This window comes from Colletes gigas, unplaced genomic scaffold, assembly GCF_013123115.1.
Source record: "Colletes gigas isolate AHSC1104 unplaced genomic scaffold, ASM1312311v1 Colletes_gigas_Sc00005, whole genome shotgun sequence".
In the NCBI taxonomy this organism is placed as follows: domain Eukaryota; kingdom Metazoa; phylum Arthropoda; class Insecta; order Hymenoptera; family Colletidae; genus Colletes; species Colletes gigas.
The window spans coordinates 8,477,125-8,493,719 of record NW_025106634.1 but is presented as its reverse complement, the minus strand read 5'-3'; the positions used below and the strand labels follow the sequence as shown (position 1 = coordinate 8,493,719).

General features: G+C 41.9%; 2 protein-coding genes across 6 annotated transcripts in view; one reads left to right on the top strand and one right to left on the bottom strand.

Moving 5' to 3' along the window:
• Positions 1-6,819, top strand: part of LOC122395477 (transcriptional activator Myb) — a 41,849-nt gene extending 35,030 nt beyond the window's left edge. For 2 of the 3 annotated variants that reach the window (XM_043393097.1, XM_043393094.1), the window contains exons 4-10: positions 127-448; positions 523-856; positions 968-1,437; positions 1,517-1,833; positions 2,325-2,414; positions 5,349-5,474; positions 5,954-6,819. In XM_043393097.1, coding sequence (XP_043249032.1) covers positions 127-448; positions 523-856; positions 968-1,437; positions 1,517-1,833; positions 2,325-2,414; positions 5,349-5,474; positions 5,954-6,088 — 1,794 coding nt within the window. In that variant the 3' untranslated portion in view covers positions 6,089-6,819. The remainder of the gene's footprint in view (positions 1-126; positions 449-522; positions 857-967; positions 1,438-1,516; positions 1,834-2,324; positions 2,415-5,348; positions 5,475-5,953) is intronic. The other variant, XM_043393095.1, reaches the window with a different exon arrangement.
• A 17-nt stretch (positions 6,820-6,836) lies between these two features.
• On the bottom strand, positions 6,837-16,469 carry LOC122395479 (RING finger and CHY zinc finger domain-containing protein 1). Of its 3 annotated transcripts, none has more exons than XM_043393100.1 (5): positions 11,908-12,292; positions 11,511-11,828; positions 9,805-10,083; positions 9,636-9,726; positions 6,837-9,551 (listed from the first exon to the last, which is right to left on the bottom strand). In XM_043393100.1, exons 1-5 carry the CDS (start codon positions 12,127-12,129, stop codon positions 9,505-9,507), a joined length of 957 nt encoding a protein of 318 aa, XP_043249035.1. In that variant the 5' UTR covers positions 12,130-12,292; the 3' UTR covers positions 6,837-9,504. The 3 variants fall into 3 exon arrangements, with proteins under 3 accessions (XP_043249035.1, XP_043249034.1, XP_043249036.1); XM_043393099.1 differs by having other exon boundaries at positions 6,843-9,554; positions 11,908-12,288; XM_043393101.1 differs by lacking the exon at positions 11,908-12,292 and adding an exon at positions 15,657-16,469 and having other exon boundaries at positions 6,943-9,554.
• Between the last annotated feature and the right edge of the window lie 126 nt (positions 16,470-16,595).

The window sequence follows — 16,595 nt, the reverse complement described above, 5'->3', positions numbered from 1 at the left end:
TTAAAATTTTTCCCCAAGGATGAACATCCTGTATTTAAGGACCCCCCGTTCATAGGGAATGGCTGTCACGAATACTTGAGACCCATAAATGGAACTGTTTCCCCTTACCGATGGCGATGCTTGCAGGAGGATGAGGCAGTGGTGGAATTAGTGGAACGATACGGCCCAAAGAAGTGGACGTTAATTGCACGGCATCTGAAGGGTCGTATCGGTAAGCAGTGTCGGGAACGATGGCACAATCACTTGAATCCGGGAATCAAGAAGACCGCGTGGACGGAGGTGGAGGACAGGATCATCGTCGAGGCTCATCGCAGGGTGGGCAATCAGTGGGCAAAAATCGCCAAATTGCTGCCGGGGAGGACCGACAATGCGATTAAGAATCATTGGAACAGCACCATGAGGAGGAAGTACGAGTCGGAGGAGGGGAGGTCCATCACCGGATCCAGAGGTTTGATTTCTTTCTTGATCGGGCAGGAAAAAGTAGCGAAGGGTCAAATGAATAACGATAGCGATTTTCAACAGGGAGGGGTAGGAGAAAAGCCACAGAATCGTCGTCTGTGTCGAAGGATGTTGGTTGCGCGGATGAGGACGCCTCTAGTCACGGTCGCTTGAAACCACCATCGACTAGCAATGAAAACGCAACGTCTTTGACGAACGTGCAGGCCCATACACTGAACATCGACCAGCTGGACTGGACCAGGGCCTGGGACAATCATCAACAGAGCAGTCAAACCTACCAAGGTCTCCTCAGTCTCAACCAACGTACGCACAACACCGATTCTCGGCTGCAATCCCCCTCGAAACAAGGGACCTCGTCCACCAGAGTCAAGACTGAATCGATCTCGCCGTTTACCAAGTACGTTCTCGCCGTCAGCAATCAAATTTAACCCTTCAACTATAATACCTATATGGTATTACTTATATATGGCTAGAAAAGGTTATTTTACAAGTGCATCCCTTCCGGCAGGTATTTTGATCTGCAAATACAAGGTGAACCGACCAGCTCAAGAAGTTCGGAGATAAGACTAATGCCTATGCCAGACTTGGACGAGATATCAAACATGGCGGAGAAGGAGAGAAGCAGTCCACCTCCGATTCTCCGTCGGCGCAAGAATACTCACCAGCAGAGAACGGGCTCTCCCGACAGTGGAAACCAGTCGGATTATATTATCATAACCCAACATCAGCCAGAGCAGCAGCACCATCAGCAGCAGCAGCAGCAAGAGGAGCAGCAGCAGCAACAACAGCAGCAGCAACAGCAAACTGGCGACAATACCCCATCCACTCCTATCAAGCAACTGCCATTTAGTCCGTCGCAGTTCTTGAACAGTCTGAGTCCTGAAACATCCTCCTGGCCGAGGGCGAGTACCCCTAAGGGAAGCAGTCCTGGTCCTCTTACCACACCACAACCCACTGGTTTTCGACGAAGTCAGAATGGTAATCGAGATTTGGTTTTAATATAATTTTTAACCAACGTTTTTGCGCGAATCTTGCCTGACAACTTTGTTACTTTCAGACGGCAACACGCCGAGGACGCCAACGCCGTTCAAGAACGCTCTGGCCGAGCTGGAGCGGCGTAGCGGCGCGACTACTCAGTTACCTGCCACCCCCAGTCGTCTCGATGCTCTAACCGAGATCATCAAACAGGAAACCGACCGTGAGAGTTTGGCTGGGACCAGTGCCATCCTCCAGGACTCCGGTTACAGCACGATACGACGACGGGGCAAGGAGAACAGCGCCCCCGGCGGAAAGAGGGCCCGCAAAGCACTCTGTCAGGCCTGGGCGAATGCTTCTCAGGATAATTCAGAAATGAGTTTCGTTGTAGAAACACCAGTAAGTTGGAAATTGTTATTTATCACAGTGCTCGATGGGGTGATGCGATTAAGTGCGTGGCAATAATTCAGTAAATGAATCTACACGTTAAAACGAGTAAAAAAATTTCTTAAAGAGTTGGGATAAAAGCATGGTAAACATAAATTCTCCAAATTTTCGAGAGACTCTTATCACGCTATCTGTATGCTACAAATTATACCCAATCTTATCCTAAAAGCGATTTCCACACCCGTGGGCTCCGCTTGTAAGTCGCAGTAACTTAACACGTTCACTGTGGTACGAGATACGTATCGTGTTTCGTTCCTTATTTAATTTTATTTTTATTGCAATTCACAGAATACAAATATTTTTTTCCCAAAGTACAGAAGATTTGTAACGTTATTCCTTCGTTCAGTGTGTAGATTCAACCTCCAATATATTGGCACGTATTTATCAATCGCCTTGCGAAAGAGCGATTCGATTTACCAATCGATCGTCTTGTCTCTTTGCAGAGTAAAAGTTTGGACACATCGGTATTGTTTTCACCAGCATCCATGGCGTTGGAGGATAGTTTCTTAACAGCAGGGACTAGTCCCGTGAAGGTAGAGAACAACGACCATCATAATCAAAATTTGATTCAAACACAACCAGCCCTATCCTGGTATTATTCCCGTACCAATCGCCTTTAGACACGCTAGCCGGCCTTTTCTAACTTTCTTAGTTTTAACACTCGTTATTTCTTTATCCCCTCGTTTAGTACTTCAATTATGCCTGCCTCTTGATAATGTTATGCCTCGTCGCTTCTTTCTCTCCATCCTTTCCCTTTAATTATTTTTTTTATTTTTTTTTTTTTTGTTCGTAACTAATTTATGACTAAACGTTAAACACCAAGGCGCGGGGAAAAAAAATCATAACCTCGTTATCTGTCCTTGTCGCCATGGTATCGTCCAATCCAAAGATTATTAGCGTTTTTATTTTTTTTTTTTCTTTTAAGTTCTAAGTATAAAGTAACACGACTAACCCGAACGGCGTGAATGTCGTTCGATTTATTTATACATTAACTTATTTCAATGGCGCGTATAATGCTTTTTCCTGTTAAATTATTTATATGTAGCGTTAACGATCCGAAGCTGTTGTCCAACTTCACGATCACGGAGCTAGAAAACGTGTTGCACGTTGTTTTATTATTACCCGTAGAGGTTAATACGCCTCGTTAAAACGCATCGACGGTGTACTTAAGTTATTAAATGCGTGTATACATTTTTATCGCGGTCGAGCTTTTGTTTAGGTGTTAACTTCAGATTGGATGCATCCGTACTGTTTATTTCGAACGAAAATTCACGATGTTCTGATGCTGTGCATACGGTCGATGATGTACGGTCGATATTGTTTCGTTTTTGTTTGCCACAATCGCTTGCTCTTAACTTGGACTCGATTTCACCGAGAATTAAATTACGGTTATGAGTATTGGACTTAGTTTTCATTATCTTCTTTTTCTTTTTTTTCCTTTTGTTGTTGACGTTTTAATTCGTGTAAATTATTCGTGTACATTAATTGATACTTTGGGGACGAAGTGAACTGGAAGCATTCAGCCCGGTGAACTTATTAAGTTAGCGTGTTATTTAATAGTATAAGAAACATACAGGGTGCTGCAACAATCACGTGTAATCGTGGTACAGAGAGATTCATCTTTAACTAATAAGCCAACGTTACTATAGCTTTTTCTTAAAAATTACTTGAGAAGCAAATAGCTCCATTAACGCATTCAAACATGTGTGATATCGTAGAACGTTAAAAACGAATGATACGATACAGGGTGTATCAAAGAATACTTGGATTCTGCTAAGAAATGCAATTATGCATACAAAAGTTCCAGTAAATGTATGTTCATAAATGGTTCCTTGAATAAACTTTGCTTGAAAACCTTCACGTATCGTACACCATAACCTATAAATATTTTTTAGAATGTTTCTAAGCGTAACAGCTAACTTATAAATCTTTTTTGGCATTTACCACCAACTTTGAAGAAGCTGTTGTCATTAAGAACCATAGATACGTTAAATAGATAATATTTATTAATTAGAATTTACAAACGTAAACGTTTCTTGTCAGAGCACAGACTATAATACGCCCCATGAAATTGATTAAGCTAATACGAATAAAATCAGGCAATTACGGCGGGACCGTATTGGCACTATTTCCAAAATATATATAAATAATATAAAATTTATACAAATTACATATGTACAAATAGCAACGAATCATTAACCCTCTGGTTAATTTGGACCAACGATATCAACTAAATTTTATAGGACGTACTATACCATCGTTTCATTTGAATACACCCTGTATAAATACGTGAAATCACACGCCGTACTAGATACCGTACAGTCTCGCTTTCGTCCTCCAAGTTTTTAGTTAGATACCAAACGGAAACGTGTAAAAAGATAAATGTTTTGCTTTTGGTGAACGGGCCGCCGATGACCCGTCCCGGCGTGGAATGTGTACGTACGTGTAGATTCCAAAGTATATATCTTCGTGACACCTTCGTTCTTCGTACGATTTTCAGATCGTGTCCAGCACGACAATACGTGTACAAGATGTTCGCGAAAATACTAGCCATTTGGCTCCTATATCCAACATAATGGTCTGTACGTTTTGTATTAATTCAGTTAACACGTATCCAATTGGGCCCGTCAGTGAACGTGTTGCTAGACCGTTATGTCGATTACGAAATACAATAAAACTTTTTAACTGGCTGGTATTCTCGCGAACAGCCTGTACAGTATATACAAGTGTACGCATCGAAGAAGAAGAAGAAAGTATAGTTTCTTTAAATATTTATTATCATATTAATATATACATATATTTATATATTTTTATTCCTTTCGTAAATAACGTTGAGTTGCCGCATGTTTACAACTAACTCGAACGTATAACATCCCTTTGTATACAGGCCTGGCCTAGCGTACCAAAGTACCCTCCTCATCCTCGATCCCTCGACTCCTGTCCCGATACAAGTCCAAAGACAATTTGTGCGGCGGCTCCAGCGGTCGCGAGACGACGCTTCTTCAAACCGATTTGCAAACCGTGCAAAGAAAAAACAAAAAAAAAAGAATGCAAAAAAAAGGCCTAGTCAATCCACGATGAAAAAGTGGGCGGAGGTTCGTTTGACGAGCGTGCGAAACGTGTGCCCCGGCGAGAAAAAACATAAACAACGTTGCAAAGGACGAGCACAGACGTCGGTCCCGTGAGTCTCTGCGAAGTAAGCTCCCCCGAAATCCCTTCCCCGTAAACCTATCTGTTCTTCTCTGTCTCGATACGTCCCATCTGTTCTCCGTCTCTGTCTATAATTCCCCCCTCTCTCGCGGGTTCTCGTCAGTCTCTCGAGCGACTTCGGACGCGAGACGTCTCGCTCGGGCCTTCAGGGCGTGCGTTTTTTCGAACGCAGACGTTTCTTTCGATCGGGCATTTTTTTCCGAACGCAAGGTTTCTTTTTAATCGCCGGCTGTAGCTAGTGTGTCTATCCTTTCCAGACTTCCCACGACTTCGCGTCCGTTCAACGGAAGCCTAACGCCAAGAGGGCGATCACGTTCGACGCGTTCGACAGTCCCTGCTGTATCCTCAGCCCTCTGCCGCTCAGGCCGGTTAAACGCGCCAAGGTGAGTTTTCTTTCTTTTCTTTTATTCGCCTTCTCTCAAGTCTTGGTTCCTTGACACCAGATTACTCGTACCACGATGGAAAGTTTCTTAGTTACAATTTAAAAATTTTCATTCTAATTCTCAAGACTCGTTCCAACCAAGACAATTGATATAATTGTAATTCCAACCTAGCGATCTTACGGAGTCGAACATAAATTTTTATGACGCTTGTGCATCTCGATTTAGTCGATTCTTTTTTTGTTACCCCCTAAATTAACTGTACCATATGGGGGGGAGGGGGGACTGGACGCGCAGAGAACACGATATTCTCGTGTCGAATTACCGTTCCATTCGCTTCGCGGCTTAATATATTTTCGGACGCACTCGAAAGACATCTGTTGCGACGCATCGAGTTTCACGGTGAACTCCCGACGTGCATTAGATCGTAAATGTTGTAATACATGATTTAAGCAAAAGGGTCGACGCCGCGTTTGTTCCAGCTACAGTTAGAGGCACAATGGACAATGGTGGCCTGCGGACGCACACGCGATCAGCTCGAAATGACGCGAGCCGCTCGACGATTTCTTAGCAGCCATGGGTATTTGCCGTTGCGTCCTCGTTCGCTGAATTTCTGAAAGCCTTTCTGCAACCGTAGGGGCTCGGTCGCACTTCGTGGTACAAAAGGAAAAACACGCGACGTTGAACTAGTCGTAGCTAAAAACTATGCGGCGCTTCCGTTTAAGGAATATGGCCTTTGTTTCTCTATCGAATACGGATCTGTCGGACGAGTTTTAAGGAAGATGCAAAAACGTGAAAGATAAATCTATTAGAGAATTTCGTAGGAACTTGGGGACCCGACGCGTTGTGCATCGGGGCATGTTCTTGGTGAACGGTGCGACCGTGAGATGTCACCGTCGTCGGACCCAAATCACTGCCCTTTTTTTTCGTCTGTATTTTTTTGCACCAGCAGAAGCAAGGTTATTTACGTTATGATACGAATGTCCCGATGCACGCTGCGTTGCACCCAGTTGCATTTCAAAGAACGCCACGGTACAATCGAAATTGCATCAAAAAGGAGAGGGGAATGTCACGTGCTTGATCTATACGCTTCCGTTTGCAGTTTGTTCTTTGCAAGACACGAACGAGCCGCAGAATCGAAAGCAAAGCGAAAAGACCCGTCTGTTCTTTTTCTTTTTTCTCTCTTTGCGGGTGATAAGAAGTTGCTACAAGATGGCGCGTGCGCGTCTACTCGCGAATAACAGATAAGGGAAACGAGTATGCACTTCCCGTAAAGTATTCGTTCTTTCTTTTACCAACACCTCGCGATATTTTCTTTATTCGAACGACCAAGAGGACATTTATGTAACTCGCATGTGGATCATGAAGTTAACATTTCGTTGCGCGCGTGCGCACACGGCGTAGCGACTCCTTGTCACGTTCGTACGAAAACGTAAGACGAAAAGACGAAATAATAGCCGGTTTATTTGATACAATAGTATATATTATATATAATATAAAACAAAAGCATTATTGCGGCCGTTATGTACAAAGAGCCTTTGTAACTGGTATTTAATTTACAACTGAATAATAAAGACGTGATGATAATCACACCAAAAAAGAAACATTGTAATTGCGCCTTGGATCAGCGTCCCCGCGTGTAACGCCTATGATTTACGTCCACGCGGATCGATTACGACGCGCAATTAAATGTGCTAATTACGTTACCTATTGGGTAAATGACGATAGTTCGTTTTTCAGTGTACGCCAGCATATGTTATTGTTTCACGAAACTTGGAATGCCATGGAATGGACAAGAGGTACATGCTGTGAGCAATCAGCTTGGTACGTATTGAGCTTGGTACGAATAGAAGTTGAACCGAGCATAATTAATAAGTTTTCATAATCATAATTGAGGTATATCGGATCTGTCTGACCGATTCAAGCTGCCATGGAGTTTCGAACATGATGTTTTCTTTCGTGTATTATCTCGTATCGGTAATTAAATTACGAGGGAACTGGTACGACTCGTAATCGTCGTCCAGCGATACAAAACTGGGCACGATTCGTTCAACAACGTTTACAAACAATCCAATGAGCGTCGAACGCGATTCTAAGGCTCTCTCTCTTCGTACACACGCTTCCAACACTCCGCTATGCTTTTAATATTTTTATTATATCTTTGTTTTTTTTTTTTTTGCGTTTTCTTTTTTCAATATTCAACAATTCAAAATAAAACTTCGTTCGCAAACGTTTCGACGCGTTGTACATAACCAACAAATTAAAAGTTCTTGAATTAAAAATTGTCCCGTTAAAAAAATGCGTGAACAATCTGATGCGTTTGATTCGAAGAAGAGGTGCTCTATCCCGTTTCGTTGCAACAAATGTCAAAGCAAGTAACATCGTTTCTTGTTTGTCAAGAAACAAATGAATTTCTCGTGAGGGTGTAGAGGGCGTTGCTAAATTGTTTGGCTCAATTCGACCTGCGTGTTCTAACATACTGAGTAAATATTGTTACATATGCATTGAAAGTTGCACGCTAGCGAAGACTAACGGTACGAACAAACACAGTCAAACGTATAAACATTATTTGACAACAATTTTCTCATCGTTTAAATTGGTAACGTTCGACCAAATGTTTTTAGGAACACCCCTGCATGTCACTGGCATTGTAGTCACTATCGATCGGTTGAATACAGTCTACGTACGATTCAACATCACTAGCTATGATTCTCGGAACAGCGTCGAGAAAGTTAACAAGACGAATCGCCGGTAAATAGTTGAAACTATAGTTCCGTGTATCTTTGCTCGATAAATATTTCTCGTTTATTTGTTATTTTTTTTTCGTTATCCAAAATCACACATTGTTCGAGGATTTTGTTCAACACAACCCCCTACTCCAAACAAGACGCGGTATTCGTAAACGCGTGCACTAAAACGCCTAAACATACGCGCGACATTACGAAGCGTACAATCACGAATATGTTTTTTTTTTTTTTAGATCATAATAACACGGTGTGATAATGCCCGATAAAATTCGATAGATGAATGTCGTGAAATCTGATTACGTTCACGTGTCGTTTCGCTGGCTCGCGATACGCGTTGCGTTGGTTTTGTAAATTCCCAAAAAAATCGTCTGTACCGTTGGGTACATCAGCTTTTACGTCACCCAACTATCTGAGATTCCCCCGCGCATTTTTTTTCTTCTTTTTTTCGTTTATTCAATGCAGAAATTGTGTCACACATCAAGCAGACCCGAATATGATCCTTGACTAAATGGCGATCTTTTCGAAAATTGCGCTCGCGATTAATTCCATTTAACGTATATAATGCGTCTTATTAGTAATAATCTCATTGTTCTCTATTTCTACGTGTAGTAGCTGCGTAATATAAAATCGGGGAAACTATATGCGTCTGGTAAATATTATAGAGGGTCCCTTAGCTCTTGGTTACAATAGCTAAAAGAGTGGGGTGGGGGAGGGTTGATTTTTGACTAGTACTACCGGTACACGTTGTTCGTTAGCATTTACGAAAAGATTGCATCGAAAGAAAGTCACGTATCACGAAGTGCAAGAATCTCTATATTTGTACATATCTATCTATATATATATTTATATATATATATATAAAAGAGGGGGAAAAACAGAGCGAGAAGAATTTTATTTTTTGGAAACGGGTGATCTCCGCGAGAAAGACAAACGTCCGAAACGTACTGATCTATTTCGAAATACTGTTATCAAAGGAAATCTTTGCGGATAAGAAACTTGTATTCCTGACGATTCAAGTTCCGTATCGTGTCAATTTTATTTACGTTCGACGCTGCAACGTAAATATATTTAATGATTTTTGCTAACGTTTCACGGCCATCGACGAGGCGCTGATCGTGGCCAGCCGCTTCGTTTCGGCCCTTCCAACAAAATAGTGTCTATGAAAAGTCTGAAAACAATCAACAAAGACGTGTAAATTCACTAAAAACAAGTAAAGAGGTAAAGGCCTTCCTCCACTGTATCTTTATAAACAGTTTCCCGGGAACGATCGAGCATCTTTTTTCTCTTTAATACTCAGAGTCCGGCGTTGCTATTTCTCTTCGTCTCCCTTCGTCTGCTGAAAATTCATTTTTTTATTTTTTAATGAAGACACTATACGCGTTTGAAAGAGTTTGGAATCACAATAATTGATATTTACCCGGTGAAGGGGAGCCTTTGACCCTGCAAGTGTTGTAACTCCCACAATTTAAACACTTCAAACCTACAACGTGAAATTTTACCGTCGATTCCTGAAACGTTAAATAATTTGTCATTACTTCCGGTGTTTTGTGTTGCAAAATAAATGTCCACAAGCGGGTATAGCTTACTTCGTGACAGTCTTTACACAGAATCTCGACCTTGTAATCTCTGTACTCTTCTGGCATCGGTGTCAACGACACCTCCATGTCTAGAAATCTCCATAAGTCAGTCATATCTAGAAGCGATACTTGACAAATGGGACAAGCGTAATGTCCTGAGTGTAACAATTCCTCGAAACACGTGCGATGCAGTAGATGACCGCAGTTTGGAATGTGACAGGGTATACGGCTCGTGTGTATGTCTTCCAGGCAGACAGGGCAATTTGCGTGCGACACATTTTCCACACACTGAAAAATTCGAACAGATATTAATAATAAAAAATTGTTTCTAAATCGACGGTCAATATAGCTTACTCTTTCAAAAACTTGATCATCATAAAATAACTACACGTGCATTATACAAATTGGTCGATTTAAATTAACAAAAGGAAATCGTTTTCAGCAATTTTTTCAAAAGAACTTCAATAGGAAGAATTTATGTTTACGTGACCTTATCTCAACCTTGAAAGATATTTATGATTTATGAAAATTCTGCCTACCGCGAGAATACAGACTTCCGGTTCGTCGAATTAGCATGGTCGTAGGTCAGGACGCGTAAACAAAAACCGACAATGAGAATTTATGATATGCACACGATTCCGTACAACGAATTTTGCTCGTAAATCTTGAAACGTTTCTATCTTTTCGATAACGCATTTTCGAGCGTGACCCTGACATTTTGAGACACGCCTCTATACGTGTACGCGATACGTGGTCAAAGAGTAAATGAATTTGTTACACACACTGAACAAACGAACACTTTCGTAACCGTGCACACTTTACACACAAAATCGAATATACAGGGTGTTCGACCACCCGTGGGAAAAATTCTAATGGGGGATTCCAGCGGCCAAAATAAGACGAAAATCAAGAATACAAATTTGTTAATAGAGGCTTCGTTAAAAAGTTATTAATAATTAAAGTTCTAACTGTAATGAATTTTTTTCTCGAAAATGCGCAGGATTTCGGGGGTATGTCTGCTCACCAAAAATGATTGAAATTGACCCCCGGAATCGAAAATAATTTTTTTAGAACGATTTGAAAAATTTCTTTTTCGCCGAAAAATTTGGCGTCTTTTCGAATTTTTTTCTTGAAAATGCGCAGGATTTCGGGGGTATGTGTAATGACCAAAAATGATTGTAATCGACCCCTGCAATCGAAAATAATTTTTCCAGAACGATTTGAAATATTTTTTTTTTCATCGAAAAATTTAGGCTCCGAATTAGATTTTCGGTAAGGAATTTTTTTCTCGAAAGTGCGTAGGATTTCGGGGGTATGTATAATGACCAAAAATGATCGTAATTGACCCTCGCAACCGAGAATAATTTTTTTAGAACGATTTGAAAAATTTCTTTTTCGCCAAAAAATTTCAGAACCTATTCGATTTTTTTTCTCGAAAATGGATAGGATTTCGAAGGTATGTGTCTTCACCAAAAATGATTGCAATTAACCCCCGTAGCTGAAAATAATTTTTCCAGAACGATTTGAAATTGTTTACTTTAATTGTTAATAACTTTTTAACGATGCCCCAATCAAGAAATTGATATTCTTGATTTTCGTCTTATTTTGGCCCCCAGAATCTCCCGTTAAAATTTTTCCCAGGGTTGTCCCGAGCACACTGTACATATTTTTTTTCTGTACGGTCGTAAACAGAAATTTCGTAACGCGCTATTTACCGTGTGTCCATTTTGTAACTGAATCGGCAAACACATGTTGCACTTGGCACAGTGGAAAAATCGGTCGCGACCGCCGACCCTGCATATCCCGCAGCCGTCGCAATGGTATTGATTCTTGTCCTCGTCGTCGAACAGATTGCATTCGAGGCACGTGTATTTGCCGAATCGACAGTGACAGTTTTGGCAGGTGGCTTGCACCGGCTGACGAGTGTCGCACAATACGCATATCAGTTCCGTGACTTCTTTCCTGTTCACCGTGTGCGTCTCCCGCTTGTCGTGGCAGAACCGACACGTGTATACCTTGTTGCAGCAGGGCGTCTGAAAACGAACGGTATATCTCCCATTAATCTAATCTGTCCAGTGAATCGTTGTGTTTTTTTTAAATTTTTCTCCGAACGTTAGAAAAACACGCCTTTCGATGGCTTCGGATAATAATCCAATTAGCCCCCGTATGAATCCGTCCTTGATCCTTAACCCTTTCGACGTTGCAGGCGCTTATAAGCGTTCGGGAAATCCGTTTGGCGCGAGCGGTAAACCCTCTGGCGTGCAGAGGACGCGACACTACGCGTCGTACGGTCTTTACATCGAGAAGGTTAACGACACGAATCGATTTATACATTACCGTCGAGTATCGATTTTTCACATGTAAGAACGAAAGAGAAATTTTCAAGTACCGAACAGTTCAATGGTTTGTTATTATTTAAAAATATACAGTTATCAGGGTATCCATTTGACATGAGGTTAACAAAATTTCTTCGATATAATCGTTACTTACTATATCAGCGACGAGTCAACGTAAGCCACTTACGTTTTTAATTTCCAATACCTTGATAAAAAGATACGGTCAAAGATCAAAATAAATATTAGATAAAAAGGAATAATACGATTACGTAAATATTATTAGTGCCGGTATGCTTTTATAAACTATAGTTTATTTAATATTTAATTTAAAACTTTTTCTACGATGTTTACTATAATAATGCACAAACATACGGAACTAAAATTAGCGTTCGTTTTGAAGCTTAATACCACACTCGGTAAGAGTGTAATTTAAAAAAAATTTCCTCTTCGATGTTTTTTCGACTGACGATAACAGAACCTTATAACGGATGTTTTCAACACGTTCGCTGTACGCTGACCCACATGTGGGCCAGACGATTTTTACTCGGGAATCTGCTGAATGCAGAACAAATATTGCCTGTACCAATAATCCGGGGGATATTTTTAAACTAAAAAACGTAACCGCGTCGCGAAGAGGTATCACCGGGGGGATCACGGTCCACTGTTTGAGAACCACTGGCGTAAACAATACAACGCGGAAAGATTAAAGTTGGTGGGGATGGCTGCTCGACGGCTCTGAGCGGCCAATATTTTCTATTCCGAATATCGGCATGACTATAACGATTCAATAAAACTTTTCCACGTGATAACAGCGTTCGTCCGTTTACCGTTGAAACCCGTCAATTAATTTTTATTGCCGTAACCGTCAAACAGTAATGCAATCAAACATACAACGTAATGATCGTCGGATTGTATGTAATGGTAATAAAATAATCTCGTTAATACGTTACATCCTTGCAACCGTAGAACTTTATATAAGATACAATATAGGAAAGATTATGAAACATTATCGAATTTGCGATTCTATGAACTAGGCGACCTTCGCCCCCTACCGACCGAAAGTATTCGACCATTCATTCCCGGTTACCCTCCATTTTGCTGTTCGTCGATAATTACGTTCGTACACGTCAGCAATTATGAAAGTGGTCCGAGTCAACAATTTTCAATACTTTTTCTTATTTCATACCAATATGAATCGACATTTAAGCTAACGAGATTTTTTCATTCGAGGTTATTATTATACACAAGGTGTTCGGTCAACCTAGGGAAAAATTTTAATGGTAGATTCTAGAGGCCAAAGTAAGACGAAAATCAAGAATACCAATTTGTTGATGGAGGCTTCGTTAAAAAGTTATTAACATTTAAAGTTCCGCACGCACTGAATTTTTTTCTCGAAAATGCGTAGGATTTCGAGGGTATGTGTAATAACCAAAAATGATTGCAATTGACCTCTGCAACCTAAAATAATTTTTTTAGAACGATTTGAAATTTTTCTTTTTCGTCGAAAAATTTGAGCACCTTCTCGAATTTTTTTCTCGAAAGTCCGTAGGATTTCGGGGGTATGTGTAATAATAAAAAATGATTGTAATCGACCCCGGCAACCGAAAATAATTTTTCCAGACGATTTGAAATTTTTCTTTTTTCGTCGAAAAATTCAGGCACCTAATTAGATTTTCGGTAAGGAATTTTTTTCTCGAAAATGCGTAGAATTTTTGGGGTATGTGTAATAACTAAAAGTGATTGTAATTGACCCCCGCAACCGAGAATAATTTTTTTAGAACGATTTGAAAAATTTCTTTTTCGACGAAAAATTTAGGCACCTTCTCGAATTTTTTTCTTGAAAATGCGCAGGATTTCAGGGGTATGTGTAATGACCAAAAATGATTGTAATTGACCCCCGCAACCAAAAATAATTTTTCCAGAACGATTAGAAATTTTTTACTTTAATTGTTAATAACTTTTTAACGAAGCCTCCATCAACAAATTGGTATTCTTAATTTTCGTCTTATTTCGGCCTCTAGAATGTCCCATTAAAATTTTTCCCATCGTTGTCCGAACACCCTGTATAGTTCTCCAATAAAGCGTTATCTAAAATAGACGAAATGGCTGAGCGAAATACCGCGTAGTTTTTTCCGCGAATGTTGAACGTAAGCAGGCGTGCTTGTTGAATCGTAAGCCTATCTAGATTATACACAACGTGGTTGCGTTACCGTGTACAATATTTGAGGAACAAAGATCTCTGCGTTTTATCTTTACGCGTCCAGGTAAACAATATTAAAAACGAAATCATGCGGCGACCCGTGCCCGACGAACGGAAATCGTTCGATTCGCGCGATTGGCGAAAAATCGTAATTACGCCCCTTCTTTTCTTGGGACGGCGCATAAGTACTGGGGCCGCTGGTAACCAGCCACCGCTCGACTTTATCGTGGCAATTGGTAAAGCAACACTTTGAAAGAGGACGTCTCGTTATACGCGCACGATACACACGGCTAAACATCATCGATTTGTTTGCTGTGTACACAAGTCGACGATGCACGCGCGGGCGCGTGCACATGACACGCGCGACGGGGGATAGAAAAAGCTCGCGCACGAATGATTTCGGAATCAGTCGTTAATTGCAAGACCGGCCCGCGTTCGTTTTAGAAACGTTTTATTGTATCGATCAGACCCGGCAAGTTCAAGGGTAGCCGTGAAAGTATCGAGCTTCAATTTCGTTTTCCCTCGTCGAATAATTCCTTCACGGACGATTCTTATTTTTTTTGTTTCGATGAAATTTTCAATCGTCGAATCCTACCGTAACACGGTCAGCCTCGAGCAGAGCAAGATTTATGAAAATATCGCACGCGCGAACTGGTACGCGGTTACCTCTTTATTGCGTCACTTAAGGCAATTCGAAAGTCAAGATTTATCGCGCAGATCCTACGGCGTGTTTCGATTAATTCGGGATACGATTGAAATTCATGGGCGACACCGTAACGCAACGAGCAAATATACTAACCCTCGGCGTGTTCCACGCGCAAACAATTCCCCCGCTTTCATCGATTCGGAATGCAACATTCAGAGACGGCGTCGTTACGCGAATTAATAATATAATTAACCCTCAATTGGTGACGTGCGTCACTTACTCGGCGATTTAAAAGACAAATTAATCATTTTACATAGAAGAATTCCGATTGAACCGTGCCGATTGCGTCGCGTCGGGTAACGCCGTACGAAAATTACACGAAATTTCGACCGATTACTGCGCGAATCGAGCGATGATGTCAGGACAAAGCGAAGGGTTAACTGGACACGAATCGTCCACCGTTCTCTACCGAACTTGTTCGAAAGATGGTCGCGCTGAATGATGTACGCCGAAAGGGATTCGGAAGATTGGTCGGTGAGCCGCCGCCGCCGCGGGTGAAACGTCAAGTGATCACCGTGGATCCGCGTGATCGAGATGTCGAAAACAGAGCGGTTTCTCGCTCGAGCGTACGCGAGCCGTTCCGGCTAGAAAGGAACGCGAGAGAGAAGAGAGGACTCACCACGAACTTGGACTTTCGCTTGTAGTGCTCGCAGCCGTAATTGTCGTCGGCGGTGCCGGGAGCGGACGATTCCTCCTTGGACGTGGACGCACGTTCGGCGACGGATCGCGCCTCGTCGTTGTTCTCCATTTCGTATTGTACCTTAAATTCCTGCCTCTTTCTCCTCCGCCGCCTCCTTTTTCCCATCGACTCGCGCGTCCTTTCCAGATTTTCTCGCAGCGTGTCCGATTAACACCACCCGGTCCACAGTTTGTTTGTTTAATTAACACGCTGGCGACGACACGAACGCGGCTGGTAAAAGAGAGAAGAAAAAAAAAAGAAAAAAATAGAAGAGAAGAACGCGTAACGAGCACGCGTCGCGCACTCGTTTGATTTGTTCTCTCGCGTACGAAGAACGGTTACGTTAGCCCGACCCGACGGGAAACGTATCGAGCCTCGCGTGGCCGTTCGTGGACACGAAATTCCGCCTTGCCATCGTCACCGTTCTCTGTGTTACGAATGCTCTCCGTGGAAACAATCTCGCCGTTGATTCGATCGCGGAATCGCGGGATTCCCGTTGCACCCTTTCGAACGGAACGACGACTTCGCTCGACGTTCGGTTCGCTCGTTTCGGAACGATACGCGTCGATATCACCGCCCGGACTCGCCTTCGTACGGTAATTTCGGAAAAACGATCTACACTCGCTCACTTCTGACACGACTCAATCTCGTTGCACTATCACCACGGTGTACAACGATTACGACGACAGACGACGTTCGGAAAAAAGGGATACAAAACTGTAGCCGGAAGTCGCGACGACGGAACGTGGTACTACGCCCTCGGGCGGGAACGTTCGAACATCTGTACGCGATCTCGAGCGAATCGCTAACAAAGTTTCTATTAGTTCGTTCAATGAGCAACGGACAAAAGTTTTAAAGATTTAAAGATCTTGAAAGAAT

What these genes read in the sequence shown, in the direction of transcription:
- LOC122395479 (XM_043393099.1), bottom strand. Translation starts at nt 12,129, where the DNA reads ATGTATAAATCGATTCGTGTCGTTAACCTTCTCGATGTAAAGACCGTA. An exon ending in TGTGTAAAGACTGTCACGAA is followed by an intron (nt 9,727 to 9,804) that starts GTAAGCTATACC and finishes TTAACGTTTCAG; the next exon opens with GAATCGACGGTAAAATTTCA. An exon ending in CAAAGGCTCCCCTTCACCGG is followed by an intron (nt 9,555 to 9,635) that starts GTAAATATCAAT and finishes ATGAATTTTCAG; the next exon opens with CAGACGAAGGGAGACGAAGA.